The sequence below is a fragment of the Pelobates fuscus genome, chromosome 4 (genome assembly GCF_036172605.1).
Source record: "Pelobates fuscus isolate aPelFus1 chromosome 4, aPelFus1.pri, whole genome shotgun sequence".
NCBI classification, from domain to species: domain Eukaryota; kingdom Metazoa; phylum Chordata; class Amphibia; order Anura; family Pelobatidae; genus Pelobates; species Pelobates fuscus.
The window spans coordinates 351,422,793-351,437,992 of record NC_086320.1 but is presented as its reverse complement, the minus strand read 5'-3'; the positions used below and the strand labels follow the sequence as shown (position 1 = coordinate 351,437,992).

At 37.9% G+C, this 15,200-nt stretch overlaps 1 protein-coding gene across 1 annotated transcript in view; it reads left to right on the top strand.

Moving 5' to 3' along the window:
* LOC134609124 (protein adenylyltransferase SelO-like) overlaps window positions 1-15,200 on the top strand; it is a 50,609-nt gene that overhangs the window by 1,390 nt on the left and 34,019 nt on the right. The window contains exons 2-11 of the mRNA XM_063452582.1: window positions 471-818; window positions 1,539-1,657; window positions 2,399-2,524; window positions 3,233-3,297; window positions 5,057-5,113; window positions 5,998-6,096; window positions 6,298-6,365; window positions 7,724-7,811; window positions 8,419-8,488; window positions 10,410-10,482. Of these exons, the coding sequence (XP_063308652.1) occupies window positions 578-818; window positions 1,539-1,657; window positions 2,399-2,524; window positions 3,233-3,297; window positions 5,057-5,113; window positions 5,998-6,096; window positions 6,298-6,365; window positions 7,724-7,811; window positions 8,419-8,488; window positions 10,410-10,482 (1,006 nt within the window). The 5' untranslated portion in view covers window positions 471-577. The remainder of the gene's footprint in view (window positions 1-470; window positions 819-1,538; window positions 1,658-2,398; window positions 2,525-3,232; window positions 3,298-5,056; window positions 5,114-5,997; window positions 6,097-6,297; window positions 6,366-7,723; window positions 7,812-8,418; window positions 8,489-10,409; window positions 10,483-15,200) is intronic.

The following is a 15,200-nucleotide window of genomic DNA, read 5'->3' as shown; positions in this document are numbered from 1 at the left end:
CTGAACCCTGAATTGTAACAAATTCAAAAAATTTAATTTTTTTTCCAGGTCAGCTTTTTTTGGGCCAGATTTTCAATTCACTATTGAATAGACCCTATATTGCTGGGGACTCACATAATTTTTGCTTTAAGCATTAAACAGATTTCTTAGGTATACCATGATCTGTGATGGTATGGTGAAATCCATTATTTACTGTGTTCAGTTTTTACAATAGGAATTTATTCACTAAACTCTGAATCATAGCAAAATTAAGCCGAATTTGGCTAAATAGCTGATTTACAAATAGTCCCTAACTCAGCTATAGTTACAGCTTGGATATTTTAATCTCAGTTTTTCCATTCTGATTTTATTGCCCTACAATTAGCAGTTCAGAGAATCTTCTGACCATTAATAATACAGATGTTATTCTTCTATATATTATAGTACTATTTAATAATGTTTAACCTTAAAAAAAAAATTCTTTCTTGTAGATTGAAAAATGTTTCAGGTGATGAGGTCCTTTCTACAGTTTTTTTTTTTTTTTTTGTTGTGAACCCAAGATTAATGGCTTGTTTTTTCTCCCGTAATATTTTGATCAATGACACAATCATTGAGTAAATTGAAACCTGTCATCATGTTACTAAATCGTGTTCCGCCAAGTTTAAGTTTATTGGCAGCAATCTACAGCTGTTGTCTTGGATGGAAGTCGGATCCTCCATTTGTCGCAGATAAATACGGCCGTTTTAGTTTACATAAATCAAACGCCAGTGGATTCTGTGAACAAAAAACAAAGGTTCCGTCTATGGATTTATGGAGTGTGCCTTCAGATGATGTACTAGGTATACTGACTTTTATTGTCTTTCAACTTGCAAAAGTCACCTATTAAATGATTAATGTATATTACTACAATATAAACACACCCAGAAAAATATCCAAAATAAGGAAATTTAAAGCTTAAGGACAAAGTTGTTTTTCACCAAACAGTGTGTTTAAACACAACTGCGCTGCTTAGGAAAGCTTACAGGATCTTCATATTTGCCAGAAAGCTAGAACGAATGACTGGAATAAGAGTAGATGTATGTCAGTGGAGTGTGTGTTTGCCCGTGGTTCTGTGTGTGTGTTTGTGTTTACATTGTCAGTATGAGTCTACGTCTGTGTTCCTGTGGTTGTGCAGTGTTATTATACATAGAAACATAGAATGTGACGGCAGATGAGAACCATTCGGCCCATCTAGTCTGCCCAATTTTTTTAAATACTTTTATTAGTGCATGTTGGTGGTCCTGTTCATGCGAATTATGAGTATGTGTGTAAGTTACTCAAAGACAGTGATAGTGAATGCATGGTCACTTCTAAGCTGCAGTTGAACACATAAAGGATTATTTACTAAAGTGAGAATTTAAAGTAAATGTTACTTTTAAAGGGTACCTGTCATGCCATGGTATACTTACCATTGATGAATTCCTCTTCTGATTTCATTTTTACATTGTGCTATAAAATGTTAAGATTTCTATTAAAATCACCACTAAAGTTAGTTTAAAATAAAATCCTCTTGTTTATAGCTGACTTGCCAGTTGATCCCATTAGAACAAACTATGTAAGAAAAGTGAAGAATTGCATTTTCTCCCTTGTCTACCCAACTCCCTTCATGACGAACACCCACTTGGTAGCTGTCTCTGGGGTAAGATAAAGACATATATCAGGTTTTTGCCGTTTCCATGTTGTATTCGTTGGATTGTTAATTGTTTATAGAATCTTCTTGATTTCTTGTATGAGAACAATGGCAGCACTGCCTGAGCCAGGTGGGCTGAACAATTAGAAAGGCAAAAACACCAGGGAAAGGCAAAATACGTCTGTAAAAATATCCTGAGTGAGGACTTGTAGTGAAAACACAGTTGTGTTTTCATCATCTCCCTTTATTTTTTCAGTGAAGTCTTTTCCGTGAGCGCTTTCTTGTAACCCATATTTTAATTCCGTGAGCGCGTTCTGCCCAAACAAACACACACACAAGATTCATTTGCATGGTGGCATTTTAGTTTGAGAGTGAAAGTATTAGAATAAACTTTAGTAAAATATTGCAAGGAGATGAGGAAGACGTACATAGAGAGGATATGAAAGACATACAGCATTATTCACTAACGCGAGAATTCAAAGGGAATTTCAGATTCCACTGTAAGGGCATTAAGAAGCAAATTAGTTAAATCTAGCGCAGGCGCATTGCTTCTCCCATAATGCGTTTACAGCCATAATGCTGGCAAAGCATCAGGGGAGATATAGTCCACTACATCTGGAGTGCCGATAGTTGCCTACCCTTGCTCTAGTGTGAGTATGTTATAGGAGGACAGACAACCTTGTTTTAATCACAGTGAGTCTTGTTTTCAATGACCGCTACTCCTTTGTGTTTCTTCTTTCCATTTCACAGGATGTGCTAGACATTCTGGATCTTGACATCTCTGTAGTAAAAGAAGAGGGTTTTCTTCATTTTGTAAGTGGTGGGAAAACCGACCCAGTATTCGTTCCACTTGCTCACCGCTATGGAGGTCACCAGGTAAATATGAATGTTAAAGAATGTCTAATTTCTCCCTGTATAAATGAAGTTCTATTATTAACTTGGGTCGCCATGGTTTTAGAAATGTTTAGATTGATGTTCTCAGAGATTTTAAATTAGTGTCCAGACAAGTGCTGTACTGATGATCTCCAGAACGTTGAATCAAATTGATCCAGCAGGATCCCAAACCATGCAATAGCTCAATATAAAGTTCCAGGTTAATGCTAATCAAACAAATTGATATTTTTAATAGAAAGCTAATTATAGACAATACGTTTTGTGCAAATTTACATATTTTTGTGGAACTCTGGGAAAGCTGCTGTGTATGGGGCTTAGCAAACCATGTTGCCTTATAATATGTGGATTTTATACTTTAGTTGAGTATTTACGATACCAAATCTACAGTGTATGATACAATATGAAACTTTGTGAGTTCCTTTGCTGCTAAACTAAGGCTCTCTACAATACCAAAGTGTGCAACATCTCCACTGTCACCATGGTAACCAACTATATGTTCCTGCTAAATTAATCAATTTTTTCCTCAGAATTAATCTTTAAGCATAATCCTCAAATTGTCAACTTTTTATGCAATGCAATAAATTACATCACATTTAGCTTTGAAATGGATACAGATTTTGGTCCATTAGGGTTGCTGTTTTCACCATACATAAATTAAAAGCATTCATGTTTTGCTCTTTTTTACTTTAGTTTGGTGTCTGGGCTGGTCAGTTGGGAGATGGTCGAGCACATTTAGTTGGTGCTTATATCAACAGGTACATTTTATGCTGTTCATACATTCCTTATACTGTATATACTGAGTATAAGCCGACCCGAATATAAGCCGAGGCCCCTAATTTTACCCCAAAAAACTGGGAAAACGTATTGACTCGAGTATAAGACTAGGGTGGGAAATGCAGCAGCTACTGGTAAATTTATAAATAAAATTAGATCCTAAAAAAATTATATTAATTGAATATTTATTTACAGTGTGTGGATATAATGAATGCAGTGTGTGTATGAGTGCAGTGTGAGTGTATGAATGCAGTGTGTGTGTGTGTTGGTGGGGGGTGGTCATTTTGATTATTGTTATTTTTTAATTATTATTTTAATCATTTTTTTTGTTATATTATTATTTATTTTATTAATTATAATTTTATTATTATTTATATATTTATTTATTTTCGTCCCCCCTCCCTGCTTGATACATGGCAGGGAGGGGGCTCTCACTCCCTGGTGGTCCAGTGGCATTGGCAGTTCAGTGAAGGGGGGCTGGCAGAGAGCGCTTACCTCTCCTGCAGCTCCTGTCAGCTCCCTTCTCCTCCGCGCCGGTCCGTGCAGCTCCTCTGCCAGCTCACACTGTAAGTCTCGCGAGAGCCACACTATGACCCCGCGGCTCTCGCGAGACTTACACTGGGAGCTGACAGAGGTGCTGAACGGACCGGCGCGGAGGTGGAGGGAGCTGACAGGATCTGCAGGAGAGGTAAGCGCTCTCTGCCAGCCCCCAGTCTGTATTATGGCAATGCAAATTGCCATAATACAGACATTGACTCGAGTATAAGACGAGTTGGGGTTTTTCAGCACAAAAAATGTGCTGAAAAACTCGGCTTATACTCGAGTATATACGGTACTTTAATTCTCTAAACCGGGCAGAACATTTGTACTTTAATACTAAGTGCATTTTATAGCTGAGCTGCCAACAGCTCCTGCATATTCAGTTATTCCAAAGGCAGAGCAATGGTATTTTTTTGGATTCTCCTGGCACTGAGTAGCCATTACACCTGCACTGTATTTTTAAGACATTAAACTGAAATCCAAATACAGAATAAAGAATTCTAATTATGGTTGACCTGAATCAAGCAGTGACTAGTTGCAGTTTTAAGATAATATCTCCAGTTCCGTTTAGAGATTATTTACAAAGCTGGGAGATGTCTACATAGGTTTGTCATCTTCTCCTTCATTCTCACAATTTAACAGACCTCAGTGCAAGCCTCCTGCTTGGCTGGCAAAGCATCGCAGGAGTTGCAGGTCTTCAAGGACCCGAGGATTCCTTTTGTTTTGCCATCGACACAATCCATAACTCCATTTCTCCATTTCTTTGAGAAGCATTGACTATGATTGGATGCACACAGTGTCCAACATCAGCATATTTTCAATAAATTAATTTATTGAATCCATTGTTTCGAAAGCCAGGGGAAAGCAGCAATGGGCCCACTGTGAAACAATATCAAGTGGCTATTCCCTTGCATGGTAAAAAGCCCTACTAGGGTAATACACCCACAGAAAGGGATAGCATTTCGCCTAGAGCTCTTCCTTTCATCTTGTATAAGGTGAGAAAGTAGGGTAATAGATATAAAGTGGTGTATGTGGTCTCCAAGACCCCAAAAGATAAGTGAAAGGAATTGGGGCCATCAGCGTCCTGACTCAATACCAGGAGACCAAGCCACCAACACAGGACCAGGAGATAATTGTTATGTGATAATTTCATGTTTAGATATTGTATGTCAATTTAATGTCCATTTTTTTTTTCAATAGGTATGGGGAACGGTGGGAGCTGCAGCTTAAAGGATCGGGTAAAACCCCATATTCCAGGTAACTGCATGCATTAAAGAGAACATATTGTTTCTATTAGTAGAAAGTGTCCAAGGCCTTGTCACTAAAATCACCCTTTTACTGATACTAAATATTAAGGGTAAAATGTCCTTTGATATATATATATAAAATATTGTCAAGCTTTTAGCTGCTTCAATTTTTGTATGAGTAAGGGAATAGGCTTGGAGCACAGCGTTCCTGGTTGTTAGGGTAGAATGGGGATATGCTCTAATCACTATTAACTCTTTAACCATCCCATACTGAGGGATTTGTTAGGGATTAGCCTGGGGAATGTGCATTCATTATATAAACCCCCCCTCATTCCACAGCATGGGTTGGGGACAGAGTGGGGAGGCTTCTTACACTTAGTATTAAACTTCATCCCATCTCAGATAGAGATTATAATTTTTATAGTGGTATATATTCAGCAGGATTTTACAATTATATAGTGGGATATATGACAGTGACTAGTTGACAGAAATAATATTGTTGACAGACGAAGTGAAGAGGGTCCTGCTCAAATGATCTCACACTCTTGGAGAATAGAATTGGCAATTTATCTGTTCCTCCTCTGATTAATTGGGGATCATAGGAACCTATTTAACACATTTCTTTGCCATTATCACTGCTTTCTGCCATTATCACTGCTTTCTCATAAAGCAAACCGGCATCTTGGTCCTTTTCTGGATTATTTTTGCCTGTTAGCAGAAGAACTAAGTATCTTGTCTCTACAAGAAATATATTACATTTATAAAATCTGTAAACACGTAATTATTTTCCAATTTCAGTCTCTATTGAACGTATTTTGGTACATATGGACGTGGGTATAGGTGTATGGATATCGTGATAGATTGTTTTACTTTGCTCTGGCTTTATGTTTGCAGAAACGGTGATGGGCGCGCTGTTCTTCGCTCTTCCATTCGAGAATTCCTGTGCAGCGAGGCAATGCACTTCCTTGGCATTCCCACCTCTAGAGCTGCCAGGTAAATGACTACTATAAAATGCCACCATGGAGTATGTGCGTGACGGGCACAATTTTAGTGCGGTATGGTCCCTGGCTTATGTTAATCTGTACATATAGGGCAGTTCTGATTTCTGTTTTAGTTACTTGTTATCTAAATGTTTGCAATCCAGGAAACAGTTAATCACTTCAATTCATTATTGATGTTTGTATTTTTAACTAGTATTGTTGTAAGTGACGATGCCATTTGGAGGGATCAATTCTACAATGGAAATCTTAAGAAAGAAAGGGGTAAGTTCACATCATATCTTATTAGCATTAATTTTGCTATGTCCCCAGAATATTTTTGGAATTTTAAGGCCCCGTAAAGGCAAGGCTATGAATTTCAAGACAGTTCATGTAACTAATGTACAAATGGTTGAAATATTTGTGTGAGTTAACTGCTTTAAAGTTAACAGCTTTTTTGATATAGAGCCTTAGGATTTCCAGGTAACTTATATAAAACAACGTTATTCAGCCTTTGGTAATCCTTTGGCAAAGTAATACATTGAAGTCTCTTGAAGTGCAGGCCCCTTTTTAAAATTAAATGTGTATGTTGGGAGAGTCTCCTTGTGTTATTTCTGGGTGGCAGCTTTGTGGGGTTGTGTGTGGGTGCATGAGAGCTGTGAGTGGTGTGGTGTATGTGTGTTAGCTGTTTGTAGTTTTTTTAAGAGCTGATTTAACGTGTCCCAGGTCCCTAGGCAGCGTTCCAAATTGGGGTCCCCTCCTAGAGTCCTGAGCTCTATTTCTGCGAGTGTTTGTAGGGAGTATGAGTGTTGTGTGTGTGTATGTGTGTGTATGTCCCCTCTCCCTTCTTGCTTACTTTCCATGGTGGACCAGTGAAGGGTGAGTAAGATCTTTGGTTGTCCAGTGGAGGGTGAGCTGGATCCCTTGAGGACTGGTGGGAGAGCTCCATCATCTGTTACAATATCAGGTACAGACAACTTCAAGAGGGTCCTTGCGGTTCTGTTGCTAAGTAAATGACTCAGAGTGCCTGCTGTGGTGCTCTGAGTCATTAAGAAGCCGGGGGACCAGTTGGTAACCTGATATGGTACAGACCACAACGCTGTGTATATTGAGGAGCTAGAGGGTCATGCAGGGAGAACTTTTGATATGAAAAATATGTAATACATTTTTTTTTTATAAATATTTTTATGCTCCCGTCACTCTTGTTTACTTTTGGCAAGAGAGGGGGCATGAATGCACGAGCCCAATCTTATTTCTGTCTTACAATCAACATATACTGCCAAGTATATATGCCAATGTAACACTCATTGAAGCTGTAGGTTGTGAGCTGTGAGGTTTTAACACCCTGGTGGTTTGTGCACTTCTCATGAAGCTAATACAATCACATTTTTTTTTGTTTAGCATTTTGGATATTTCAGAATATCTATTCAATTGCAGGTATCTTTATAAAATGATTAAAAAACTTTATTTGAACAAAATTTAACAATCATTTTATATATTTTATATATGATACAATAAAGCTTTATTAGAACAATAGTAATTTTACACACGTTCGGTACATAGTAACATTTTATTAAAAAAAAAAAAAAAACAATTAGTACTAATTATCTGTATTCAGTAATTGATATTTATTTTGTTGATAGGGGCAGTGGTGCTACGAGTTGCCAAATCATGGTTTCGAATTGGCTCACTTGAAATTTTGACTCACTCAGGGGAGTATGACTTGCTTAGGTATGTATATAAAATTTGATTTCACAGACATAAAGCAGTTTTGAATGTTGGATGTTGTAGTATTTTTTTGCCAGGAGTCTCCATATTTGAACGATTTGACACTTGCCTTGGTCCTCGTGATCCACCCCATCTTCACAGACATCGTTGAAGTGGAATTTTCTTCTTTGGCATTGTCGTATCAATGCTCTCCATGTTTGGATTAAATTCAGTGGCTCAGATTGTCAGCTGGAACTCCTCGGCTAATGAATTCTATTAATAGCGTTGCGGAATTTGAAAATTGATATTTCTAAATTGGAATAGGAACTTCCACTGTAGCGATATCTGTGAAGAGTGGCCAAACTGCGGGTATCCAAGAGTTCCGTCAAAACTTCCAAAAAGAGTTTGACTCTTAATGGTGAAACGATGAGAGTAGGATCCACTTTGAAGCATTGTGTTTCTAAGAATACATTAAATATTCCTTAGCTATCTAAAGATCTGATCAATCATTGCTCACCACAATATACTGTGCATATGACCCAACACAGTGAGCTGTGACTGCGAGCTTTTCGTGACGAGTGTATTGTGAATAAGGGAGTACATTAATTTATGTGCTAATTGTGTTTTGCAGAATTCTTGTAGATTTTATTATCAAAGAACATTTCCCTTCAATTAGCATAGCAGATCCCAGCAGAGTCCTGGTAAGATGTACTTTTTTGATATAATGCTCCTGCATTTTTGTCATTAACCTTCTGTATTAAGAAATGTACTTTGTAAAGTGAGTACCACTGATTGTGATGATGTTCTCAATTGGAGTTGCTCTTCCAAAAAAAAATAAAAAATAGACTGATACACAATGACTGCGAATTATATAAAGGTTACATTAGTTCAGTTTAATATTTTTGCATTTATTTACAGATTATATGGATTAAAGGATACATTGAGGTCAAGTTGATATAAAACTAGATCTAGAAGAATGTGCTTGCATACTTTATTTATTTATTACTGGTATTTATAAAGCGCCAACATATTCCACAGCGCTGTACAATTGGGAACAAGACAATACAATAAGAACAGACCGCTACAATGGGTAGAGGGCCCTGCCCGTGAGCTAATCAAGTGTATTTAAAAGTGATTTGCTAAAATAGTTTGAAAAAGTGCATAAATTTCAATCGGAACTGTCACACATTAATCTTCTGCACAACTGAAGAGCTAACTACAATCATATCACCTCCAGTAAGTGTCCCTGGACAAGATACCTAACAAAATATACCCGCCTACCTCATATCCTCATAGATTGTAAGCTCATTTGAGGCAGAACCTTCTTCACCTATCAATATCCCCTTTTTATAACTGCAAAGCGTTTCAGAATATGTTGGCGCTATATAAGAATTTAATAGATTGTGCTTTCTTTACATTTACAATAGTGTTATAATTTTATGAAGTTCTCCTATACTGTGAATGTAATGGTATAATGTTCTTATTTTAACGCATGTCTGGTTGACCACTACAGCACTGTACGTGTAGGTGCGTGCACATGTGTGCCATTATGGAAGGAATGCTCAAGCACTTTGTGTCATATATCATATCGTGCAAATATCCAAGTTGTGACCGTTTCAGTTTAAAGGTTTATTCAAGGCTCCCAACACAGAGAAGCTGTAACTAATCTACCTTTCATTAGCTGCTCGTCTGGCTCTTACGATGAATAGAAAATAGACTGTCTTGCAATGAGATCTGTACAGCTCCTTGCTGGAACTGAAATCGCAAATCATTATGGCTTAGATTATACCTGTCAATGGTGTGACTTCAAACAAATCTAGGCTCATCGGTTTAAAGTTCTATATTTAGTTTGGCCAATCCACGTTCTTTTTTTACGTAAGATTTTAATTTACTTACATTTATTTACTACACATTAAATTTACATAACAAGGTGACTTAAAAAAAAAATTAAAAACAAGCGGCAATGCTCTGTGAACATGAAGGCCAATCCAACTTTGATACAGTTGCCATACAAACTAACTGCATTTTCTTGTATGATTCAAATAACATCTTTGCATTCATGTTAAAAATGTTTAAAGCGTCTCTGTCGTGGGCAATTTATTTTATTGCTCCCCAGGAAACTATTAATTTTCATTCCCCCCGTGAATTTTTTGTGTTCTGTTGCACCATTCTTACCTATAAAAAGCCCCTAGTTTTCGTCACTAGATCTTCTTCTTTCGATACGCGTTGTACTAAAAGCCTGGCAGTTATGTCCTCCCACTGCCTTCCGAAACAAATTCTGCCCCATAAGCAAGATTGAAGAGAGCTCGCAAGACGATAGATTGAATGGAAAAGTGAGATATGTGGAAAATGGGACTTGACAAATCTTGACAAAGGAAGTGGAGCTTCCTTAAGCTCCAGCCTTTGGCAAGAGTAGGACATTTTTTTAAGACTAAGTAGTCCCTACTTTGTCTTGTATTTTAAAATAAAAATAGATCAGAAAAGAACAGATTCAGAAAGTGGAAGAGAAGAGGAAATGGTTAAAGAAAGGTAAGTTTGAAAATATAAATCCACTTTAAGTTTTTATATTCCTCTTCATTTCTCATTTTAATTACATTTCTAATACAAAATATCTATTTTTAGGAATTTTTCTCTAGAGTGGTACATCAAACTGCAAATCTGATTGCCTTGTGGATGTCAGTTGGGTTTGCTCACGGTACGCTTATATCTTGTATTTATCAAAATTATTATATTACGTTAAGTATTTATTTTCTAGACAATCAAAAACTCATTGGACAATATTTGGAATTGAAATGTCTGACTCCTTTTAATTAATTTAGTTTTTTTTTGTTTTGTTTTTTGTAATGTAGTGATGATGAATAGAAGATCACTGTTGCCCAAACAGTTAAATATTATGTTTGCAAATAAAAATCCCCATTAGATATTATTATTATTATTATTTTCATTTCAGAGATTCTGCCAACTAATTAACTGCATCTGTCATAGATCTGGCCCTAAGCAAGAATTAACCTTTTGCTGTTGATGAGAAAGTAATTGATTCAGAGCATGTTGCAATCTGCCTAAATATTTATTTCTATCGGCAAAATAACCCACAATTAGTCTTAAATCTTGACTTCTTTTGGAGGGAATATTGACAGCCGATGTATTACATAAAATCTGATTACTAGATACATCACAATTTTGGTTATTTATTTTATTTAAAATACATGACTGGGCGACTTGATGCAACAATTATGATGCAAAGCTCTGTCTCTACCTTTTCTTGTTGGTGCTCCGTGGGTGATTCAAAGCAGAAGAAACTTTATTGCAGAAAATCATCTGGGTCGGTATTAAAACATTAGAGCAGGGCCAGCCAACTGTCAGTATTATTATTATACTTTAGTTATAAAGGGCAAACACATTCCACAGCACTGTCCATGGGTGCTAGATGGTACAAGTTAAAAGACAAAGGTACAATACAAAATCTGACAAACTAATACAGGTGTAGATGCAGGCCCTATTCCTGTGTAAACTTACAGTCTAGCCATTGCAAATTGTTCTATTTTTGTCACGACTACTAGTGTGGTCCAGCACGCAGAAACTATGTAAACATATACATAGACAAGAAAAGGAAAGTAAAAGGACAGAGCGTAAACCGGACCTTAGAATGGCCGGACTAATACGCTAGAGACAGAGAATGGTCAAAGGGAAAGCCGAGGTCAAGGAAGCCAGAAAATACACAATACCGTTTACACAAGCCAAGTCTGGGAAACCAGAATTCAGAATAACCAGGGAAAAGCCAAGATCAGGATACCAGGAAATCAGATTCACAATGATAAAGCACTCTCAGGAAACCAGGAACAGGAAACCACGACAGGGCAAGGTACTGGAGTGAGCTAGGGATTGAAATATCCCTCTCAAAGGTCTGATTGGTCAGAGGGCGACCTCTGACCCCAGTGCGTGCGCGTCGACGTCGTGATGTCACGCGCACGTCTGTATAAACTTGGGGGGCGGAGCTGAGTGTAGGCGTGACCACGCGGTCAGCGCCATTTTGGATCCGGGCGCGACGGTCGGAGGATGCGGAGAAGCGGCTGTCGGCTCGCCGGTGAGCAATTAAGCTTGTGCCGTCGGCTAGACTGTGCCGGTCGGGCACAGCTTTGCCACGCGGCGAGCCGGCAACCGCAACAATTTTGCATGACGAGATCCTGAGTTGAACATCATTGGCATCATTTTAGTGGGTCTGTCTTTCAGTCTATCATAGTTTGTATTCAGGTTATTAAAACTTTTTCTAACAGGTATGGAACATGAGTTAAAAAAAAAATAGCCTAGAACAGAAATAATGTAATCACAGGATAAATGACTGATCGATATTTCAGCAACCTTAGATCGTTGCTTTGGGAAATACAAAATCCATATAAAACATGGATAGATTAACTGACTAAACCAACTTTGACAGATCTATTATAAATTGATGTGTGACACCCCAATACTGTGCATGTCTGCATGTTTGGTATTTTGGTAATTGGTATCTCCCCTGTCTCTCCAGCACCCAGCATCTATCTAATATCTAATAAGAACCCTTTCCATCACCTGTCAATGAATTTCTTTCTTCGTGGCCTCTGGCCAGTGTCTCTACAACTCCTATGGCCATTCTGTCTTCATTCTCCCACCATCTGTCCAAATATAAACTCACATACTTGCATAACTAGTTCTGTCTATTTCCTCTTCATCTGTCTCTTCCTTCCCAGTTCTTTCTATATTCTCACAATGTCCATTCACCCTCACTCATCTAAGGAACTAAGAATCTCTCAATTTCCTCTCTCCCTGTCCGTAGCCAATATCTGCCATCCTCACAATTTTTCTCAATCGCCCTTTTCTTCTTTCCGTCCTCATAGTCTCAAATAAAGTTTCAAAACGTATTTAACTCAAGGTCTTCAACCATTGAATGCTCTTGGTTTTTCTGTTAAGAAGGGTAATGTAAAAATCTGATCTGAGTTTCCGTGGATAGTATATACAAAGCAACCGTATTAACCCAGTAATTGTAAATAGCAAAGAAGGATTCACAGATTGTCAGAGACCTCTAAAGCTTGAGCGTCTGTTCAGAAGAAAACAAAAGGAGCAATTGTATTTATGCTTTTGATATTAAAGCCATCTGTCTTAACAGTTGCCAGCCTAATGCCTACAGGATTCTGGGTAATTTTGTCTCGAAGGCATCATAATCTGTTATTGCTGTAGGGAAGTTGTCATAGCTTTGCTTTTCTGGCCCCACGGCTTGTTATCTTCTTCCACAGTTAGAAGCTTCCTAGCATCACTTATACGAAACAGCATCCTTCGCTTATTTTACAAATGGGTTTCGTTGTACAAATGCATATTAAAAAGTTTGTATGTTCGTACACCGGTGATGCTGATAATTTACATGCAAGATGTTTATTCGTGTATATATATAATATATTTGATGTTATGCATCTTCTCCTATATGTATTTTTGCCTAATTTCATTAATGCCTAGTCAGACGCCTGTGTGTTTATATTTATTTTACATCTCTGTCATCGTATTTTTAATTGTTTGACCTACCTAAGAGAGGGCTAGTCTTTTATTTTGTGTTCAAGTCAAAGCTACAGAGGATCGGACGCAAACATTCAGCACTCTGAGTTTAGATTATCAAATGGATGTGAGGCAGGTAACAAAGTGTATTACCGAGCTTTCGACTGGCCGAGTTCCATGTGAAAGTTCTCAGAGATGGAAGTAGCATGAGTGAATATTCCAGGATCAGCTATCTTTGACTCCAGTAATGATAAGACTAATGAAATTCTCGAACATATAACTAGTCAAGTCAAGGATAACAATTATCAGGATCAGTGTAGAGCTGGCTGGATCAAAACCAATACATACTTTATAGTAGACTCAAGGAATGTACTCAATGGAATATAGGGAAATTCTGTGAAGCTCAAATAGGGTTTTATATTGTGATGTTCAGTTGGGGTTTTGATAATCATTCGGCTTTGCCAAGTAATTGTTGTGGGCATGTGCTAAACATATCCACGTTTACTGACATTCAGCATAAATGAAGGCATTGTGGGGGGGGATGCAGTATCAGAATGGCTGATTAAAGGACATTTTGTTACCACCTACATGACCCTTCGCTCCCACTACTGCAATCTCATTACAGAGGTGGGTGTTACACTTCTGTAAAACCCACCTCCAGTCTGTCTGGTCTTTTCACTGCTTTGCTCTTACAAGGCGCCAGCAGGGCCGGCTAGGGAGTTACCAGAGCAAGCACAGCGCATGGTGGGGAGCAGAAGGACTATCTGGGAGAGGTCTTTATCAATCAATTCCTTGGCATAGACTCTATGAATTTATTGGCAGATGGGAGAAAAACAATTTTTACATACCTTTTTTTTTCCTCCCACTTTATACATTTGCTAGCAAAACTGCTAGCACAATGTATAGATGAAATATAATGCTCTATAAAAATAGCAAAAATAGTTCTGGGCATGAAAGGTGCCCTTTAACCCCTTAAGGACACATGACGTGTGTGACACGTCATGATTCCCTTTTATTCCAGAAGTTTGGTCCTTAAGGGGTTAAGGTAAGGTCAAGCTGACAGCTGGTCAATTTCTTCTACTCTTGATAATACTTGCAGCTTTGACCATGGTGTGCAGGATCACATTTTTGCAGGTGTTAAGTTGTGTGATTAGAGAGAGCGCATATTAAATTTACCTCCTCTCTATTTTCCATTGTTTGGTATTTATGCCTCTATAGGCCAATAGGCAGCTTCCATAAAGTACCAGTAATGTGTAAGCTAGCTTCATGCCATGGCATCCACAGGGTGTTTCTTTCAAGACACTATATATCTGTTTCCTATGCTGCTGTTTAGAAAGTGTAATGAAATCAGCCTCCGTTGGTGCGACTAGAAGTGTTGGCAAACTAAGTAAAAAGCTTTGCATATATTTTCTTTCCATAATTTGCTTTCAGACACTCGAGCACTCAAGTAGCAGTATTTTTACCTGGACTGAAATTAATAGAGCATGTTTATGCTTTGAGACTTAGTCTCATATAAACAGCAACCATTATATCCAAATAACTCTGAGATGTGCATAGTTCCTCCATATCATAGACAACGCACGCTATCAACGCAATCTAATGCTCAATAACCAGTCCCAGTTTTAGGAAGACAAGTTTCTAGGATCTGGTCACATAGGGTCGGATACAATAAATACTTCTGGCATCTCAAACTCCTTAGTGCTAATGCAAAATCTCTGCTGGGAGGTTTACCGGTGCGTCTCGTCTTTCCTCACTCCATTCTAAGATTATTATTATTTATAACCTGGCCCCCTGTTATGCAGCCCCCTACCATGCAGTCCCTCTTATTGTAAAGCGCTGCGGAATAAGCTGGCACTATATAAAAACCAATAATAATAATATTAATACCAT